This window comes from Oreochromis niloticus, linkage group LG8 (genome assembly GCF_001858045.2).
Source record: "Oreochromis niloticus isolate F11D_XX linkage group LG8, O_niloticus_UMD_NMBU, whole genome shotgun sequence".
NCBI lineage: Eukaryota > Metazoa > Chordata > Actinopteri > Cichliformes > Cichlidae > Oreochromis > Oreochromis niloticus.
In genome coordinates this window covers 14315100-14337368 of record NC_031973.2, presented here as the reverse complement: position 1 = coordinate 14337368, position 22269 = coordinate 14315100, and the positions used below count along the sequence as shown (strand labels likewise).

The 22269-nt window shown below is 39.5% G+C and overlaps 1 protein-coding gene across 1 annotated transcript; it reads right to left on the bottom strand.

The window, feature by feature from the left end:
* Positions 1–971: 971 nt before the first annotated feature.
* On the bottom strand, positions 972–22269 carry nhlrc2 (NHL repeat containing 2). The gene is made up of 12 exons (XM_003441855.4): positions 21949–22269; positions 19536–19688; positions 15930–15979; positions 13473–13878; positions 12715–12836; positions 12494–12623; positions 10056–10149; positions 9536–9767; positions 6790–6912; positions 6345–6554; positions 5908–6121; positions 972–3193 (listed from the first exon to the last, which is right to left on the bottom strand). Exons 1-12 carry the CDS (start codon positions 22109–22111, stop codon positions 2931–2933), a joined length of 2160 nt encoding a protein of 719 aa, XP_003441903.1. The 5' UTR covers positions 22112–22269; the 3' UTR covers positions 972–2930.

Here is a 22269-nt window from a genome sequence, read left to right as displayed (position 1 = left end):
TTTCTCCATGTGTGGATAACAGCTCTCACTGTGGTTCACTGGAGTCCCAAAGTGTTAGAAATGGCTTTGTAACCCTTTCCAGACTGACAGATGTCACTGAACTTGTTTCTCCGCTGTTGCTTTTTGAGATCTTTCAGCCTACTTCACTTAGTTTCTGTTTAATTCATGCTTTCACAACAGAAGACGATTAGTTTTCACATACAGCCAGTTAGGTTTGGATAGCTTTTATTTCTTAAATGAATGAAATTATCATGTAAAAGCTGTATTTTGTATTTACTCTGGTTATCTTTGTCTAATATTAAAATTCTAAAACATGTGACAAACATGCAAAAAAAAAAAAGAGAAAGAAAGTAGGAAGAGGCAAATACTTTTTCTCACAGCACTCAGGGTTCAAAGGTATCAAAATAGACTCCAAGCCCATATATTTTACTGCATTCAGTTACTGCAGCTGCATTTTTGTTGCATGTGAAAGCATTTACACAAAATTAAACTGAGCTTGAACCACTCCAATAATTCTTGTTCCAGGACTCTGAACATAGTTGCTGGGCTAGTTGGCAACCAGTTTCAGGCCTTACTGTTAATTGACTAGGAAATACACACAAAACTGTTTTTCTGTAACTTCACCGTAAACACGAGAGACTGCTTCTGTAAGCTGTCTGTTTATAACTATGTTAATGACCAAAACTGAGCTAAAGTAAAAAAATGAGGGCTCTCTCTTTGTAACAGGAATGAGAAAAATGAAAGATATTAACTAAGCGTCAAACAGGAGGTCTGCAGTATAAGGCCAGCTCAGAAATAAACTGGCATTTTTACATTTTTATGTAACGAGTGAGCTCATTAGTGATGCTTTTGATAGCATCTCACATAACAGAGCTCCAGCACTTCAGCTTATTAACGTATTGGTTGGAATTAGGCAAAACAAACTGATTCTCAAATGCCGGGAAATGAAAAGAACGGCACACAAACCAGACTAGATAAAATAAGTTTTATTAGTTTTTCCTCACTGTGCTGCATATTAAAGTCCAACACAGAGAAGCCAAAGTATTAACAAGGTGCCCCTGAAGACAAAAACATGCCAAAATGTGTCTGAAAAGTCAGAAATGAGGAAAAAAAAAATCAAGTGAGAGTTACAAAACAATATCAGGAGCTTAATGTCCACCGACAGCCACCCAAAGGTTATTAGCGCTCATTAAAAAGTGCCAGAGGGATAAGAGAGCTGAGAAAGTACGACAACTGCAGTTCACTGGAAATAAATAACTTGTGGGAGATGAAAAAAAGAGAAAGGAAAAACAAAACAATATTGCTTCTAATACGATTAAAGTGCAATGAATGTACACCATCCATACAATCCTTTCCAAGGCACTAGGGCTGAGTGAGCCAAACCAAATAACAGCAGGCTGACGAGCGCAATTAGGTTATGAGACATGATGACAGCAACGATAATCAAAACGCTCTCACAACAACTCATAACTTAGTAAACCAATAAAGGGAAAATGACAAAACAACTTCCACATTATCGTATCGCATTACACAACGTGATAGAGCGGATCATTATTAGCATTCCTTTCGTATAATGTTCCCTTTGTGGAGCCGAGATGAAGTGTATAAATGCTCGATGGAGAGGATTTAATGAGACTTTGGTTTCAGCGTGCGGGAGCAGGCGGCAGTCATGTCGGTGTCCTCGGCTCACGAGAGGCCGCTTCCCCCTCCTCGAAAACAGGCACTTTACTCATTACTCAAAATAACAGGTGGTTCGGAATCAAAACAGCTTCTGGTGCGTTGCGAATAATCGCAATCGGAAAGCTTTCGGGCTACGAGAGAACAGTGTAAACGGTTTAAGAAGACTCAGTCTGCTGCGACACGTGTAAACAAATGCACGCGGGATGGGAGCTCGATCGGCGGGCACCTTTCCAAGCTGATGTGACTAAACCAACCCCGCGCTGATCTGCGGTAATACGACATTTAAAGGAGGAAAGTGAAAACGTTTATACTGCGGCGCTGCACAACTTTAACATTACAATGATAACGAGAAATGAGAGTCTCTGCATAGACACGTTCAATAAACCCCCAACTGCATAAAGACTTAAGCGTCACACATCTGTCCTCTCCCGCTAACTACCTCCTCTGCTGGGCTGAGATTAAATGAAAGATTGGAGATTTTTATCCTAACCTAATAATCCCTATGAAAGCCTTACATAATTCAAATATCCTTTTTTTATGAAGACACTGGCTGGAACTCGATATTAGCATTGAAAAGCTGATTCATATAACGTCTCCATTTAAAAAAACTCTATTTTATTACTTACGGGCTAATAATAATAATATTCATAATAATAATGATCACTTCAAATCCTCCTTCCTCAATTAAAGTGAAAATATAAAGCTGAAGTTTTAGTTTTTACTTTGTTTTTAACACCTGAAAGAACTTTAGATTTCCCAGAAGATAAGAGAACAGATGAAAATCTCTTTATTTATCTGCCCATCAATCACACCAGCAGTGCTACGATAAATTAGATATTCATAGTTTCTCATTAAATAACTTTAATAAGTTTCCTTATTCTTTTAGTTTTGATAAACAACTTGGCAAAAAACCCACACATTAGCAATGCAACCTGTCCTCATGAGAGCTCACTACATAAATATAATGTATAGTATATCTGGGTGTCTATCTGCACTCCTTTAATAGCCGTCACACACAGTCGAGAACATTACTGAGCTAATGTGTTATATGTGAAGAGACATCCGAGTATCTAAAAAAATCAAGTTCACTCAAATCGCCTTTTTTCATCACAGTGACAGCTCTGTCAGAAACAATCATTCCTTCCTGCTTTCAGAAGTATGAGCAGGCCGCAAGAGCGATTAAGCTGAGGTCTCAACGCAACACAAAGTGTGGACTCGAAGGCTATTTTAACTAAGACATGTAGGCGGCTTCAGAAGGCATGAGTCAACTCCACGATGACCTCTCCCTCTCCAGAACTGGCGTTTATTTGAAGAGGCTGGGAGAATGAAGCCGCTTTCATCATGCAGGCTTTACCTGCTTCCATACAGTAGTACGCCCATACGGCCAACGTGAGGCTTGGACTGCCGTTTAATTCCTTCATAACGGCTGGAAGTTTGGCTGAGATGCAGAGGGGCTGTGAGAGATCCTTAATGGAACCAGTAAGCACCTGATGGTCTAGCAGCCACTCGTTACCTTTAAAAAAACAAAATAAAACAGGAGGTGATGTCAAAGGATGTCCATCTTTTATGTACAGTGTACATGCCTTGCTGGTAAACTGGTAAACTCAAGCCAGGCATTAACCTCAATGTTACTTTGAGATGAAGCACCCAGTTAAGCATCGTTCCAGCACTCTGCACAGTCTCTCCCAGCAGCTTAGCGCACCCTAGTACTGCTCAGGAAACTTCCCAGATACCAGTCTGATTGGTAGTTCTATCTCAGCTCTGTAAGGATATGCTTCCAAAGTCTAGGACACTCTCAGAATTCCAGTATTGTGTCCACAATTGGCCTGGCAAGGACTAATCTGGACTTTGCTTTGGGAATATGAAGGAGGCCATAAATTTTGGACTTTTCATCATCAGCGTTTCTCTATCATGTCAAAAAGAAAAACTGTTTTTTATACTGTCATACAATCTTTTTCCGATATAAAGACATATTCAGGATTAAAAGTGTGGTTAAACTTCTGTATAGTGGCAGACAGTGAAGTTAACTTGTCAGGCACACTGAACCCAACTGCACTTCGAGAATGACTTAAAACTAAGCTCAATCCCCGGTTTGGTCAAGTGTCCGCCTTAGTTCATCCATGTTTTGAAAGAACAGATGGCTTTGAATGAGAATGTCTGGCTGACGTCTCGATTTATTGCTGAACGTAGCGCGGTGCAGCCAGAGTACTAGGGCTGACTCAAGCCTGCACAGTAAAACACAGTCCCTCTGAAATATTAGGCCAAACTCACATACCCTTACTAAATCAAATAAAGAGTGGTTGAAGACATTCATTTTCTTAGACACAAGTACACATCTGAAGCGACACGACCACTGAAAGATAAATGAAAGTCGAAAAGAAAGGACCGGAGCGTCAGCGGTGAGAAAATATCACGCCACAGAGACCACAGAACCCAAGCCAGCTGAGATTAATGAAGCTGATGCCTAACGCTGGGTCCCAGGGAAGCCATTTCTAAAAAGCCACTAAAAAACAATTTAGATCTGGCGTGCACTTCTAACTTGATCCATTAAAATCCCTGCCTCTGCTCTGATCTGATCAGCATAAGTCTAGACTGGGTATAATGGGACAGCGGGGGATCACGTAACATAGCCTGGTAGCTAATTATGTGAACCAAGGCATGTCGTCTTATCGAAATGCTCTAAAAATAGCCTGCTGTTATCGAGGATTGCATGCTGCAGCGCTCAGGATGATGGAAACACTTTTGGTGCAAAGGTAATGAACAGACCGTAACTGTCACTAACATCACATCACATCAAAAAAAAAAAAAATCACTTATCAATCGATCCTATGGTCAACACTACATTCTGAGAGAATTAGACTAAACCTCTTTAGAATATAAAATCATAAATTAAGCCATCCACGCCTCGCACCTCCTCGCTGGTGGTTTAAAAGAGCTCCTGAGTGATTTAAGTATTTGTCTTTGTTTTAGCTGCGAACTATAAATTCCAGGTGTGGGCTGGCAGAGTGAGAATCTGCTTGTTGAACGGTGAAAACGACGTGCAGGCAGGTTAAGCATCCTTCACTTTTTGACAGATCAGAGACCAAAATAAAGTTTTGTAGGAGAGAATTAGAGGCTTCACTCCACAACGCGCTCATTCTAAGCACAGAGAGGACATTTATGCTGCAGCCCTGACTCTGGTTGTTACCCTGACGAACAGAGAAATAACTTGAGGAAAAGCATGCATTTTTTTCCAAACAAGCTGTTATACAAAGCAACTGCTGTAAGCTGCCTCCTCCCTGTTCTGCCACCTAAATCCTTCCACTTCTGTTTCCCAGCAGATATTTGTGAAGTCTTTGCCAAACACTGCTGGGGTTTTAGAATTCAATTAACCTCTCACCTGAACGGGAAAAAAAGTCCAATCAAAGCTTAGACGCAGCGGATCTGTCAGTCCTCGGGTTTACACACATTACAGTGACGTCTGTAGGCTGCTGCTTTAGTGCTTTTCTTCAGCCAACACGCAACAAAATAATTAACTTGCATTAGTCTGGCCCAGCAACACAATGGAAATACAGCATGTCTGACTAACTAGCCTAGAAATTACAGTAATAATAACAAAAAAAAGCCTAATTTCTGTGTCACAGCATCGTGTAATTATACAAAATAACTAATAAATTCAATCAGCTTTGAGGGGTTTTTGCTTTAAAGTGAGCTGAAGGTTCTCAATCAAGTCACAGAAGAATGACGTATTTTTTATATGCAGTGGTTAGCACTTTTCCCGCACAGCAAGAAGCTTCCTGGTTTAAATCTCCAGTGATGCTGGGGCCTTCGGTGCTTGGAGTTTGCATGTTTTCCCGGCACCTGCCTGGGTTTTTCCAGCTTTTTCCCAAAAACATGCACAACAGGTTAACTGGTGATTCTAAACTGACTATGGATGTACAGTACTTACTAAAGAAGCATTATATAAATGTGAGTGTTTATAAGTGCTCTTTAGTTGAAACTGAGAAGTCGAATTTTGTCAACATTATCTCAAAATCAAAAACTTTTTGTGCAAAACTTTACTTAAAATTCCAAGTGTGTCCCTGTGAACATGCGCAGCTGTGTGGCAAAAGCTGATGGATGTAACAACAGCGACAGGATGAGGTGTCAATGATGGTCAAGACACCTTTCATGGGCATGAAGGTTAAACGTACTCAGAACATTTAGATGCATGACACTTCATGTAACAGTGACTGAACTTTGTCTCACCCTCTGCTGAGAGTGCCCAGCAGCTGGGTGCCTCTTCAGTGAGTTTGGTCCCTTCTGGAAGTGACAGTGTGACAGACATGATGACAGTCTGGCCCGCAGTCACCGCTACTGGCGGCATTTCTTTCCTGGCAGCTGATTTAGGCAGCGTGGGGGCTTTGGTTGGACCCGAGGGCTTTGTAGGTAACGAGTCTGTGCACTCGCGGGAGATGGGGAGCTGGATAAAAGAGAGATTTGGGTGTTTGGATTAAACAAAAGCAAGGGGAAAGCTACCCTAACTTACAATGTCCTGTCTTTGTCACCTTTAATACAATCTCTTCTAGCGCAGAAGCTTTTAGGACAGATTAATTACACAAACGTGTACAAAATGTAAAGCACTTTCTCAAGGTTGGAACCACACTTTTCTCAAATACAAACACACACACAGGCAAAGCACTCACCAGCGAGACAGTCTTGGAGGCCAGGTCCAGCACTTTGACTTGGTGGTTGTTGGTATCGGCCACATAAAGCAGTTTTCCGCCGTCACCAACACAGATTCCTCCGGGTTCATTGAAGCAGGATTTGTTAAACTCTGGGCCCAGAGTACCTCCAGCATCTCCTGTTCCTGCTAATGTGCTACACTGCTTTGTTTTTGGATCCACCACCTTGATCTGAGGAGAATCACAGGCACACACACAAAAAAAAAACCAAACAAACAAGCAAGATGTTGGTTATCAAAAAAATAATAGGTCAAGTTCTCAATTTTTCCTTCATGGAATTAGGTCAAAAGATGATTTAACCACTTTGGCACAAACTCAGTGACTTCAAGGAACTCATTACAGAACATAAGCGTTTAATTTGAACAGCACAGCTTTAAAATGCAGCCTTGTGAGAATCATCTGTTACCTTGTGGTTGTAGGAGTCGGCCACATAGAGCAAGTTTTGTTCGGAAGCCCAGGCAACACCGAGAGGATGCTGGAGTTTGGCATCCACCCCTTTCCCGTCCACATCCCCAAAAGCAAAAAGGTTCTGTTTTGAAGAATACAAAACACTGGTTAGAGAACAAAAACAACACATATATAACTGTGCTGGTAACCCCCATTTCTCAGAGAACATATTATCCACTAAAATTACAAAACACCCTTAACTGCACTGAAAACAAGAGAAGAAACTGAAGAAAGCCGAAGCCTTTTCTATCTTATGAATGACGAATTTTACACATAAAAAGATTAAGACTGTGCGATAAATCATTTTAGTTTTTTGTGTGTGCCATGATTCATTTGAAACTAACATGACCAAACAGATAATCCAATTAACAACCAATTTGTTAGAGGCTGTGATAACATTTTGATAAATTGGTTATAATTTTGTATCAGCTCTGTAAAAAACAACAGCAGCAGAAAAGGACCACGATAACGATCTTCAAAGTCTCATGATTCTCCTGGCTCGCTGACTAAACAGCTACAGTGTGTTTACAACAATAAATCCTTGGAAATGTAAAATCCAGTGAGTGAAAGCCAGTGGGTTTAAATCCACTCCAGTACTCATCTAACTGCACGAGTGTGAGCTTGAAACATCTCAGCAACCCAGACCAGACTTCAGCTGAAGAACGAGGTAAACAGAATTTAGTCGAGTGCAACCTGGAGCATGCTCGTAGATGTTCTCAACATCAAAGGGGTTTTCACCATGAATTCATCTCCCAGACTTGAGAATTTGCAACGCAGACAACCTAGACTGAAATGCGACAAACGCAATCTTCAGTCACTGGCAACTAAACTAGCTAGATCCAGCTACATGCAACTTCATCCTCTACCCCCTGAAAATGGAAATTGGCATTTTGTTGCATGAGGCAAGACGGCAGTAATCAGAAGGATGGTTGCCAAGGATGCAGAATTATCCTCGAGTGTGAATAAAGTGCTTTAAATGCTCAACTATAGTAGAAAAGTGTTACATAAGAAACAGTCGATTTACCATCAAAGACATGAAATTAGCAGCCACATCAGAAGCAGTGCAAAAGAGATGCTGAATCTAAAATCACATACGTTTTTTGATTTTCACAGATGGAAAATAAAAGTCGAGCTTTATTTTTAGTTTAGTTAATTAAAATGCTTTTTCCATCTCTACTTTCAGTTTAGTTTTAGTTAACTGTAATAACCTTACACTGGACTGCTTTGGGAAATGTCAAGGTGGACATATATTTTGGACTTTTAACTGTTTTTTCACACGTTTTACAGCTTCTGCTACTGATAAACACCCCTCCCATGGCCATTCATACTACACCAAAGCAATAAAAATAAATAGAAAAACAGTTACAAATAACAGAAGTGTCCCCGTTTTTCCACCATCTGCTGTAGAAATGTATGTATTTTTTCACAACAGCTCCACAGTAAAAAAAACAAACCAAAAAGAAAACAAGGCATTAATTAACAAAAACGTGCAGTTTTATAATTACAGGACAGTTTGAGCAATGAGCTACCAGAACTTTTCTGTAATTCTACACATTTATTCCTCACAATTTAAGAGTTGCACTGACAGATTTCTTTCACATACAACATCAGTATTTCTCTCATGTAAAAAACAACAACAGTTTTTTGTCATACTGTCTGTTATTATATTAAGATATTTCCAGGATTAAAGGTGCAGTTAAATCTCTGCATGGTGACTCACTCTTTATGTTTCCCGCAGTGTAAAATGAGTCTGACATCTCTGCTTTAGCTCAATTTGACAACTAATATTACTGTAAAAGTGCAAACATGAGAGGACACCACCTCAGCTTCAATACTGTTTGGCTGTTCTAGATCAACTCCTTAAACATCTGTGGGCAGCTAATAGTTTCTCCTGGCTCTTCACCATGTTAAATAAACTGTATATGACTCTCTAGTTAATTACCTCCTGCTCTCATGGGGACTTACAAGCTTTAGATCTCTTGTGACTTTCCAAAAATACACCAGTGCGGCAAGACAAAGAAACTACAGCAGAGCTGCTGTAAGGGCATGAAGGTATGCACACACATTGTTTTTCAGGCTTTCCTTTAGCAACAAACAAGAGGGTCTGTGTTTACTCGTTTCTCTTTAAAGGGAAAAAAATACATATTTTTATGCATACAAAAATAGCCCTAAACTCTGCGTGAGTGCCTAAGAATGATTCATATTTGTGCAACATTTTTCTTCATAATTGTCAAAATGTTTTGTGTGGCTGGAAATGTGGCAGACTAATGTGCAGGTTTTACAATGTGTGTTTTCCGTTGATGTATGGTGACAGAGCCAAGTACAGGACATATCATCATTGAAAGTGCCGCACAAGGTTATTCTGCTCCTACAGTCTGCTTCGGAAATGGACTTTTAATTTCTCCCCACTAGTTCATCTGTGCGGGCTTTTTCTTTCTATAAGAAGTTCACCTTTTAGAGTAGCAATAAAAATGGACAATATGGCAAACAACAAGTTGATAAATTATGTGCACTATATCATGCTGGTCTGTGAAACTTCATTAAGAGATGCTGTAACTGTTTGTTTCAAACCACATGAGCATTATAACTGGAAATAAGGATACTTGAAAGGTATCAAGCAGAGGGAAGATGATGATGATGATGAATGGTAAATAAAGCTTTTTTAAACTATTAATTCACTCTTCCCTCGTTTACTGTACACCCACCAGTGGGTCTCTCTCTCCTCCGACCAGCAACTTGACAGCTCCATCCTTCAGCGCCAGCGTTCGGATGGTGCTGCTTTCGCTATCAGCCACATACATGCAGCTCCAGGGCTCCTCTGGGGCTAAAGCCAGGCCTGAAGGCTGGGCAAAGCCTGCCTTGTGAGGGTAGGCGTTGTTCCGGTTCTCTTCGTTGCCGCTGCCCGCCCATCGCACGCAAATCCCTGCCTTGGACTCACTGTTCAAATGACAAGACAATGATTAAATACTAGAATACTTCTTGATGCACAGAGTTCAAAAAAGGAGAAAATCTGTTTGACTGAGACTGAGATTTTATCCCCTGTTTATTTGCGGTAATTAAAAAAGCTTATTACATAACGTGACCTCCTGTGAATCTGCCGACCACAGAAGACACACAAGAAGAGGAATCCATTTTCACAGTTTTAAAAGCAGAATTACAACCGTGTCATTATATTATCAGAATATGTTTCGAAGCAGCCATGGCGGTCATGTACTGGTCTCTCACCTTCCTTTGGGCAGTTTTCCATCAGCTAGGAACAAAGCCCAGATCTGGTGAGTCCCTGCCATGGCTACCCACAGCACGTTGTCTTCATCGCCGCCTACACATGAAAATAAAACGCAAAAAACCCCACAGGATAAATATGGGAGCAGGAACTGGTGTCATTGCTCTTGGCCATCTACCAGTCAGCCTCAGTATCATTCACAAACTGTTGTGATATTTGTCCTTCGTTGTTGAGCTATGTTCTTGAGGTGTGTTTGGGAATAAAGTCTGCTTAAGCACAAGGACAAAATGTGTTTTTTTCAAAGTAAAAGTAAGAAATAGATTTTTTTTTAGGCAGCAAAATTATTTTTGCAAACTCCCCCTCTCCCAATCTGCTGATTGCTCAGCGACAGAACTGAGTCAAAATATGGAGCAGCGCAGGTTTAAGACAGACCGCAGCCTCTCTGACAAAGGCCATATGCACTCAGCAGATACAATACTGTCACTGTGATGAACGCACAAGCCTTACAGATGTGCACCATCTCTGTTGTATTTTTAATGCGGGGCAAAGTTCAGCCTTTCTTGATCAAAACGGGTGGACTGTCAGGGATATATACTTGACTCAAAGCCAGTGTAGCACTTTATAGTTCAAAAGGTGTGGGATCCTCTTGATTTGGTTGAATAATTTATTCATCCACATCTTGAATAAATCATGAATATGTGGATGTGTGTTTGGACGTTCTCTCAGAAGGCAATGTCAGGGTACATCCATACTAATAGAGTTTTGTTTTAAAACACTCACTGTCTAAACCATACGGGCGATGTTTAAGGAGAGATTTAGTCAGAGCAGGCAGAACCTGAAAACGTCTTTGCTTTCTGACTGGGTCAGGCCAATGAAGCCAAAATATTAAACTCACACATTTACTATGATTTCATCCTTTATGTCTGAATATGCCTTTCCCGTGTAATTGATAACGCTCTTGGTATCACTCTGTGTCGATGCATTTGCTTTTCCCGAGTCCCAATCTGTTTTCTGCTGCCATGAACACCTTCTGTGTGCTGCTTTGAGTAACAGTTCCCCATCTTTCTTGGTCCAAGCAAAGAAATCTTTGTTTTACTTTTGCTTCCTTCATAGTATTTTCTTCGAGCACCCAGCCCTCCACTTCCTGTTTACCATGGTAAATGCATACCCTTCCCAGGGATGTTAGCACAGACAGAGAGTATTTCCAAAATTGAGCCATTTGGTACTTACAGAAGTGCCGAATACCTCATTTGTATGGAAATTATTTTAATATTAAAAGACTGCTTTAAATTTTAAATGTATTAGTCAGGGTGTACTGAAGTTAAAGGTCCTGAGAGCAGCTTAAAACTAGCTGGCTGTGGCATAAATCAACCTGAGGCAAAAAATTAACTGCGGTAGCCCCGAAATCTTCTATGCCTAACACTTTAAATGAAGAAGATTAGTATAAATCACGCAAACACATACCTCTACATTATGAATCGTTGAGAACTGCGCTTGCCAGAGGCAAAATAAACACCTCTGTCCAGACATACAGTTTCATCCTTTGTTTCCTTTACTTAAGGACACAATTTGTGGGGACAGTTTCCTTCAAAATGCAACCGCTAGATCTTACAAGAGGTGTTTAATGTTCAAGAAAAAAATAATTAATTAAATCAGTCAGCTGGTAACAAAGCATTTAATTTGTCACATTTTTTAATCACAAGGAGAGCAAATACATAAACTAACAATGACTTGTATTTTGCTCCTAGGGTGAAGAAAAATAGACAATCAATGTGGAATAAAAAGTGTATATGAGAGTCTGAGCTGACTGATTATAAATCTAAATTTAATGACGCTTCATGACAACTAGATATTCACCAAGTTCACCAAAAAGAGTTTAAAACAAAAAAGATTCCCACTTTGATTTAAAATTAAAAGTATTGTATGAAATATAACAGGCCATTAATGATAAAGTTACTCTGAATGCTCAAGAGAAAATAATTCAAAGGAGGAATTGAGTTTTAAGGAGAAATAGACATTTTATATTACATTGTTAAAAGTATAAAAGAATGTGTTAGCTAGTGTATTTGTGCCCTGAATACTTGATGATAATTGATTTTGCCCTCAAATGACTCAATGATACTTAAATGAGGGCTTGGCAATCATCTTAACTTGTGTTGCAACGTCTCCTTAAATAACTTAATTAGCACGCTTCATTTCTGAGAATCCCCGAACAATTTGTGTGATTCATGCTTGAACACCCATTCTGCTCAGGAATCCAACATTTTAAAGGACTGCGGTTAAACTGTTACCAAATTGATTTGACTTTTTTTAAAATTCCTTTTTCTAAAAAAACAAGAAAAAAACTGATCAGGTCTTTTCCCCCTTTAATTAGAAAGCTTGTTTTGAAGTGAATCTTCTAAGGCTCATACAAGGCAGAAAGGCAATTAAAGTTACTCACTGGCAGTGCCAAGCATCACATCCCAAGGAGAGCTGATTGGCTGCTGTGGTCCCATGGCCCCGCCCTCTTTGTCTGTCCCTTGAGTGCCCACTCCAGCCAGAGTGCTGACTTTTCCTTCTAACAGGTCGATCTACGAACAGATGCAGACAGAGATGGTCGAGCATAAATATCAACAAAGACTTGAAGAAAATACTTTTTAAAAATAAAATTATTAAGACAACCTTTCGAATCAAGTGGTTTTCCGTGTCAGCCACGTATACAGTGTCCCCTTTAATGGCCACACCCTGAGGGGAGTTAAAGGAAGCTTCAGACACGTCGCCATCTTTTCTCCCGCTTTCAGGCCCTGTGACAGAAGGAAAAACCCAGCACTGATTAAAGCTTTCGATCACTTAAAGCTAATAATAAGCTCCAAATATTTCTTTTTCATATTAAAATTCAGACATGTCAATATTAAATTTTTAAAAAATGAATCAGAGTGGAATAATTATTTTTATTCATGACTATTTGTATGACAATTATTGCTATTTAGTCTCACCAAAGAAGTAAGTTTCTTCTTTGGTGAGACTAAAGAGGAGAAAACTTCAGAATCACGTCACGCTCTGCAGCTCGGCAAACCTTTCTTATGCGTGCACAGAGCTGATGTCAACAACACAAAAATAAAACCAATCCTCAATTTTCTCTCCTCATTTGTCCACTCTAGGTCAGTGCCAGTTCCCAGCATGTACAAGTCCCTGCTGCTGCCAACCTCTCTGCTGGTCTGGGGACATCAGGCTAACTGCCATGTGGCTCCTCTGAGGGTTGTTGAGGCAGTTGCGTAATGTTAAAATGTCATCATTGGCTAAATATTGCTGTTGAACTTTTACAGATCTCACTTATTACAACACAATAGTTTTTGTACTTAATGGCCATTTAAATTATAGCGTGTTACATCATGCCCATTTGTTGTTTTTTTAAAACGCATTGGTGTGAAGTCTCTTACCTCCTATGACATGTAGCAGGTCTCCAGTAGAAGACACCACCAGTATTCTGTGATGTCCTGTGTCTGCTATGACAAGCCTTTTAGTACTGTTGTCTATAGCCACCTTTCCAGGAAAGGAAAGGATGCTGGGTGGCAGGGCGTCTTTGTACAGCTTGATTCCCACTGTGTGAGCCTTGAGCAGGCCACGCCCCCCATAATAACGCAGAGCGCAGTCAGTGAAAAGCATCAGCCTGTCACGGTGGCCCTCACCCACCAGGGAGAAGAGCAAGTTGCCACGTGGTCCGAGAAGGACCAGCGTGGGCCAGCAGGAGATCTCCAGTTCATGCCAGAGACTCGCCTCGCTGTCGTTTACCACGGGGTGGCAGATGTCGTAGCGTAGCACAGCGCTTCGGATGTTGTCCAGAACCTTAGAAAATATGTGCAAAAATGGTGATCGGTTCAAGTGTTGTCCTTCAATAAGGCTCCACCTGAGTTTATCAAAAAGTTAGGAAACTTTTCCAAGTCTTTTAGAAAAGTCTGCATCTAGCAAAAACTTTACAAAGCTCTTACTTAGTGATTTAACTATCCCCCCAAATTACAGGAGCACAAATACTGGTATTCAGGACTTTTATAAGTAAAGCTTTTGCTTTTGTTGTTAAGTTGAAAGTCATCTTTTAAAAGACTAACTGCCCTTTACAATGATTTTAAACAACGCACAAGTTGACACATTTTGTATCAAAACACACAGATTTTTAAATGAGTGAAAATGCTGAAACATGACGTGCATCATTTTTTGAAGATTAAAGGTTTAATTGTAAAGAAGCTCTGGATTTCTACTTTTAGTTTAAGCTTTGGATTTGATCTGCATTTCAGGGTAGACCAACATAAAGATCTATTCAAGAAAAGCACATCATTTCGCAGATTAGAAAAGTGGGAAAATCTGCAAGAGACGTTTTAAAAAACATCGGGCACATCCAGTGCAGCAATTTGGAATGTCCTGAAAGAGAAGGAAACCACCGAAGTACTGACCAACAGGCATTTAACAGGCATCCAAGGAAAACAGGGGCAACTGATGACAGAGACAAATGGTGAGAACAGTAAAGAAAAAACAAAACAAAAGTCCATAAGATTATGAACAACCGCCAAAGAAAAGTGTCGGAGACCAACAATATAGAGGTCTTATTGCAAAACACAAACTGCTTATTAGCTGTAAAAAAAAAAAAAAAAAACATAGGAAAGCCATAATGAAACTGGCAAAAAAGTGCAGAGAAGAGTCAGTTTGAGACAGTTTGGGACCAAAGGTTTATGGACTTACGAAACAGCGATTTCAACTGTGAACGTGCTCGAAAGTATGAAGAAAGAAGGCATCTGTTCATGATCCTAAACATAAAAGCTCATCTGTGAAGCATGGTTGAGGTTGTTTCATGCCTTGGGTTTACATGGCCGCTAATGGAACAAGCTAACACAATTTTATTGACAATCTCCTGATGATCACGATGGTAGTAACAGAGTAAATGCAGACATCTACAGAAACACTTTGTCTTCTGACTTACGAAGAAATGTGGCCACATCATCGACGGGAGATTATTTAGGGTTTTGGAGTCAAAAATCCAGAATTTAATCTAAATGAAAATACATTTTACCTCCTGAAGAGAAGAGAAGAACCCCTCAGACCAATAAAGAAACAAGAAATATGATGCAGTTGCATACTGATGCATATTGATGCAGTTATTGCAAACATGGGATGTAGTAATCAAATATGAAATATTTTGGCTTTAAGTTACTTGCAAAAATTGCAATACTTTAACTTGCTTGAAAAACTCAGAGGTTTAATACAATACCATTATACCATTACCAACTTATTACCGTGATATTACCCACTTATTACAAACTATAACAGGCTACAGAGCCCATCTGTGTAGAGCAAATTACATTTATACAGTTTTTCTGCATCAGAACGCTACAAATGACTCTCCACGAGCTTAGATATCATTGTAAACCATATAATATCCAGATATTTTGTTGTTTAAATTTGTAAAACTTTGCCTGTTTTGTTTTTTTTTTGATAAAAAAGTAGGGTAAGTACTATGCATATCAAGCATAATTTATTTCCTCACAGTTGGAGAGTACAGATTATTCTCCTGCCAAGCTGGCACAAGGTTTCATAAAAAAAACCAAAAGAACTAAACTAGCAGAATATTAAGAAGAATATTTGAAGAACAGAGTTTCTGGTCCTGGACTGATAAAGAAAGTAAGTTCTTGCAATTTGTGTATGCTGCCAAAATCCTATTCTCCTGTTTGTATACAGGTATAAAACTTCAAATTTACACCCTGGCTCCTACAGCCCTCTTTTTACTTGGAGAAAGGTTGGTAATTTGAACAAAGTAAAAATTCATCGGTATAGACGTAGATACTTTAGAAGCGTTAACGAAAAAAAAGCAAAGGTTCCCTAAAAGTTTCCAAAAAAACAAAACATACCTTTTCATTGGGGAATTTGGCAGAGTGCACACCAACAATAACCAATCCATCTGAAAACGAGATTAAACAGCAAACAGTGAGGGTTTAGGCAGAAAGGTGTTTCATAAGACACACATGTCACAAACATACATGCAAAGATGCACTAAGCACAAAGATTTTTCCACTGTAAAATTTAAGAGACCTTCTTTGTAAACCAACCAGGCCTCAAGCATAACACATTGCAGGTTTAAGTGAGGTTTCTGGAAAAGCAGTTTCTCAGTAATCATCAAAGATAAGTAAACACTATGCTTATTATACAGCTAAAGACAGAAAGTGGTTATAATTTGTGACTTTGTACAAGGGCTGCAGACTTTCAAATGTTATGCAACTGAATTGCCTAGAACTATGAATCTAACAGGCTGGTGATGTTATTTTTAACACATGCTTTTGTGGCACTAAAACTCTCCAAAGAGTCCATAGATAGCAGATATCGTGATTAGTTTCCTTCCTTCCTTACAATCATTGTAAAACTCTCTATCGAAACAGTCACTTTTGTACTTTTGTCATTCCTTAAATCAAAAACTCGACAATAAGCTGGGTAAACAGAGCCCGAGCGGAGCGGCAGAAATGTCAAAGCTACCTTGTCGCTCTGAGAATGCTTTATTCACAGGGAATCGAGCGTGATCACAGATTTTAAAAAATAAAAAAAGATTTCTACGTAATAACAAGTTTGATTTTGTGCAGTTTTAAACATTCTCATCTACTATTTACAATTTGATTGCATGCAACTGTACATAGAGCAAAACAACTTTCTAAATGGAATAAAAAGACTTGTTTTCATTGATAGAGTTACACAAGAAACACAGCAACAGAGCAACTTTTAGTGACAAGGCACTTTCAAAACACTGACACGTTAATACACACTATTTATTTAAAAAGGCATGAATCCCATATTTAATTTCATTATAAGGCACTGATTTGAGGGAACTAAGAGGTACAGCAAGTTTTCTGATATCTTGTTCCAGATATATGGAGCATAAAACCCTATGTGGCTTTTTCAGTTTAGATTTTAACTCCAGGGACAGCCCTGAGCTGTTCAGCGCTTTAATAACCAACAAATTACAAAGCAGCTAAAAAGTATACAGTTGCATTAGTTCAAATTTTTTGACACACACACACACACAAAAAAAATGCATTTCATAAATGAACCCCACCAGAAGTGAAAACCGCACAGTTCCAAACGCTCAAACTCGACACGGTCTGCAGCGGATTTCGTCACCCGCGGCCTCTGCCAAGCAGCGTAGCACCGGCACAGATTGCAGTGACGATGGGTGGGTCGGGGTGGACTGTGGAGTGACTGGACAGGGTGGCTCCCACACCTCAGTGACCACAGCAGCAAACAGAATGTACCCATAGCAGTGCCAGAGATAAGGCTAGTACGATAATGTGTGGTGGCACTGCAGCCTGTGTGTGCGTGTCTTTTATGTAATGTTCAACTCACAAATGAATTTCAAGTGGCACATCTTCCTCAGATGATAAAACATTTGAATGTAAATAAATGTAATGCCTGTTTATCATCATACAAGTTTGATTATGTTTTCAGTGATATCTTTCATGCACTTTCTGACAAGATCCATGAATCTATTATTTATTGTATGCTGCACTTTGTCTGCACTCCCCTGCAGTTTGTACCTATAACAAGAAAAAAGAGCTAATTTAATCCTTTTTAAGACCTCTCAAGACCTATAGATAGCCTGTTTGAAAGGCCATTAGAATGCCAGAGATTATCCTTTACATGGAGTTGCTATATATAACTGTTCTCATACATTACTGCAGCCCTGAACATTTCTAGATATTACTTCAGAGCTGCATGTGAGAATGTAAAAATCAAAAGCAGGCCATCAGTCATGGTTTTAATGCATTTGGGAATTGTGAACACATAAGTACAAAACAATGATCTACAGAGGGGCAGATGTATGCTATACCTATGCTTACTTACACTGAGTCTTGAAAGTATTTTTAGCTACTCTCGCTTCACAGCTGAGATAACGGTCTACATGCCTAAGGAAAAGAAGCAGCTTCCCTGTTCCAACGAATATGGCCCCGAGATGCTGCTCCACAACACATGACTACAGGACCAATTTAAATCGTGGATCTCCAGATTGGCCCCGTGCAGCTGAAGTGTGACTTTAAGAAGACACTATAAAGTCCTGCAGTGCTTTACTTTATCTTCCACCCATTCAACAGTAACCAAATAATGACCAAATTCTATACTTTAAACTGTCCTATAGCAAGTCAAAGCTATTTGTATAAGCATTTTTTTTTTACCATACTGTTTAAACACACTAAAGACAATGAAACTGCATTATCCTGTATGATGTTGAGCACCATGTGATCTGCCAGTACCCAATGAGAAACTCACTGCAATGAGAAAAATTCAGTTTCTCCAGCATCTATGAGATAATGCCAAGAAATTATACTGTAAGTGACAGCATCCATCAATGAAGTCTGTTATAAAAACACACCCAGGTCATCACCTGCTTACACCTTTGCCTTTGGGGGAAGAGATACCGCACCATCAAAGCTGCACAAACAGACTAAAAAGCAGCTTCTTCCCCGAGGCTGTGGCATCCATTAGATGTCACAGCCATTAGACAATATTCTTATTGTTGATAAATCACAACCCTAAACCAGTGTAAGTTTTCTAATCTGAGTTTAATAATAAGCTACTGCAAACTCTGAATACACATAACTGAGTCAGTGGACTTCATACAGTAGGGCAGTGGTTAGCACTGTTGCCTGACAGGGTGTTTCCTGGCTTTAGCCCAATACCAAGTGGGATAGCCTCTAGCCTCAATGACCCTAAGCTGGATAAGCAGTTAAGAAAATAAATGGATGGGTGGATGAGTGAATTATTGACCCACACAGGGCACATCATTAATAGACATTCCCATAATTATTTACAAAAAAAAGATGTTTAATAATGTTTGGCAACAGGCCCTGACAAAAGCACAATCTTTTCTTGTTTGAGAACAGTGCTAAAAACCAGCCCCAAATATTTTTGATTTAAATCTTCACTGGGTATGACAGGGCTTGTGGTTGAGTGCCACTGGAGGGAACCACACATTGTTGCTTTCATTCTTGTAGTGACGTTTATCATTTAGTTTTAATCTGCCATCGCCTGTCACAGATACAAGCCATTTCACTCACAGACATGATGTTCTTGATAAGGCAGGTTAGGGTTGAAATTCACACGAACTATCTGAGTTTAGCCTGTTGACTTTTTTTTAGCAATGTGGTGAAATAGTTTACTTGGGAACATCATGCACAAGAACGTACGTCAGACATATTTTCTATCAAACAGGCAAAAGACAAACATGTGAATGGGGAAAGATTGATAAAACATGCTTTTCCAGGATGGCAGATGGACGGATGGAAAAAATTAATAAATATCAAGCAAAGCATTACGGAGCATTACGTTATATTTAATGTGGACAGCAGGGAAAGCGATGAGCAGGGTTTTCAAACAATACACAGTTTCACAGTTTTTCTACTTTAGGATTTTCCTTGAGCTGATTAAATTAGCTGTATGGAAACTACCTCGTAGTTAGTAGAGTATGTACAAACCTTTTACAGAGTGTCTCTTCTCTAGTTGATGCAGGTCAGGAAGGATGTGGATGCAGTTGATGCAGCAGTAAGTGAAGAAATCCAGCAGCACCACTTTACCAGCCAGCTCCTTGTTTAAAGAGAGAGGCCCCTCCGTGTTCAGCCACTCTAAGCCTGGAGCAAATCACAGAGTGGAAAATGATGTTGTCATCTTTCTAATTATGTTTAGTCACGGTGTAGGCAAATGCTTTACATTACCATCCTAGAAGGGCTATGGATATAGTAACAAAACACCTAAAAGGCATATCTGTCTTGGGCCTGACACAGCGTTTGTGTCACATGGGAGAAAAAGTTGGATAGTTTGATGGATCAAAGCAGTGACTTGAAAGTTCTTGTGGCCCAAGTGTTATGTTAAATACCATAAAAAGGTTTTTTGTTGTAGATTTAGATCAGCTTGTTTCACACTTCTTTCATGTGCATTCTAAATTGTGTCTGATAGCATTTGTCACGCTTAACTCGTGCACATTTGATAAGTTTAATGTCACACTTTACAGCATGGTGAGTATCAAAATCCAGTACAGAGTGAAAGAATAATACCCCCACCTAAGTTTTCCATTGATAATCTGCTCAAGACTAAACCCTTCTTAACCTTTCAAAGAAATGTACGAAAGAGGAAGAACAAAACAAATCACATAGATTCATAATCATATCAGCCAATGGGGTACCTATGTAAAGATGTGTGCTTTTTTAGTGATGAATCTAGTTGCTCTTTCAGTGTTTAGCCCCAAAGGGTTTTTTTTGGCGAAACAAATCTCCACTTCATCCCCATTTTTAGATCTCTTAAGTGCACTTGCACACAGTGTTTTGCAAACAGCCGCATGACACCTTGTTCTTGTTGATGAGATAACTCTTTAGAACTCCAACAGTATGTTTGAATCGTTGCTGCAGAATGAATTTGGGACCGATCATATGCCTCGCTGTTGGTATGCGGCAGCAGATAAGAATCTAACCCCCCCCCCCAAAAAAAACCAAAAACTCACATGCATAAAAGATTAGCACAGTACGGAGCAGCTTAAAGGCTCCTTTTCTTCTTTATCTCTGACTGTGCAGAAGAGAGTCCAATTAGATAAATTTAGAACGAATTCTGAATTAAGAAAAAAAAAGAAGCACGGGTTGTGGGGACCTTGTTATTTTCAGATTGAGCCTTGTGTGACTCTAGTATTTGATGTTCTAACAGTAGATCACCACCTACTGGTGTGGTGAAATATTGTCAATATGCTGCATCCTTCAGCAGCAGACCTAAGTTTCCCACAACTAAACTTTAATTACATTACCAATTAATTGGAGGGCAATAAATACAATATTTAATTAAATGTATTTGTTTTATTTTTTGTTTAGAATAGAATAGAATAGGATTTGATTGTTTTTATATTCTTTTGCATATAAAAGACAAGTGGATGCTGATCCGACTATTAAAACCAAGGAACCCTGCATGTTCAGTGGCTAACAACTTATGCCCAACAACTTATCCACTTATGTAAACTAGGGCTAATTAGATTGCAGAACATTGACTCAATATGTGAGATGGTGGTAACACTCAAATAGATTTTTAGCTTTCTGACCATTCAAGTACAGAAAAGACCAGATGCACTCCTTCTTGTGGATCTAGAGAAAGCATACGACAGGGTGCCAAGACAGGAACTATGGTGCCACATGAGAAAGTCAAGAGTGACAGAGAAGTATGTGAGGGTGGCGCAGGGTATGTCTAAGGACTCTGTGCAGCAGTTGAGAGAGATTAAAGTTTCATCAGGGATTAGTTTAGAGCCCCTTCTTATTTACAGTGGTGATGGATAGTCCATGCCTGACCTCACCTGTTAAGCTATGATGCTTGCAGACTACTAATCTGTAAGGTGTCGAAATGGTGAAGGTGGATGAGTTTAAATACTTTGGGACAACCATCCAAAGCAGCGGACAGTGCACAAGAGTGGTAAAGAAGATAGGGTGGAGTGGGTGGAGACGAGTGACTCGGGTGATTTGTGACAGAAGGATAATAGCAAGAATGAAAAGGAAGGTTTACAAGATATTAGTGAGACCTACTGCGATGTACTGCATTGACAAATAGACATATTTTACATACTATTAAATTACATGAATGCCTGTAATTTTTCTTCCTCTTCCGGAGTAGATAAGGTAGCTAGCTAATTAATTGACAGACTATGAAGAACTTGTGTTTAAGGGTTACAAGGCGTGTGGTACTGTAACGTTAGCTTTTAAAAGGAAAGAGAGCTCTTCCTAAATAGACTGTGATTGTCCAGCATTCTTAATGTATATATGAATGAACATGCCGAGTGCTGTAGTGACGAGCAGAGTTGGCAAACTCAAGTCAAACTGCTACGAAAGAGAGGCAAAGTGTTTAAGCTAAAGCTGGTCTAACCTGTCTGGAAATCGGGTATCTTCAGGTCCTCTCTCTCGTCTAACTTTTTAAGATATTGTTGAACGAGATCTTCTTTTTCTTGCTGTGTTGTAGCGTCATCTAGATCGTTATCCAGCTGACTTTGGACAGGAAACAGTGTAGAGACGCTGCACCGGGACGCCATGTTTCCAGCAACAACAACCAGCTAGCTCGGTAAAGCAGCGAGGAGATTCATACCGCGGATTTCGACACAATAGCAAAAAATCTTATCGACTATAAGGGCTCTAAAAGAGTTTCAGTTTCAATTATCCGAATTAAATACCCTCTAAAATAGGCTTTTTA

Coding starts and splice junctions, on each gene's coding strand:
- nhlrc2 (XM_003441855.4), bottom strand. CDS start 22,111: ATGGCGTCCCGGTGCAGCGTCTCTACACTGTTTCCTGTCCAAAGTCAG. Junction 15,980..19,535: donor GAAGAGACACTCTGTAAAAG/GTTTGTACATAC, acceptor TCTCGTTTTCAG/ATGGATTGGTTATTGTTGGT. Junction 12,624..12,714: donor AAAACCACTTGATTCGAAAG/GTTGTCTTAATA, acceptor ATCTGTTCGTAG/ATCGACCTGTTAGAAGGAAA.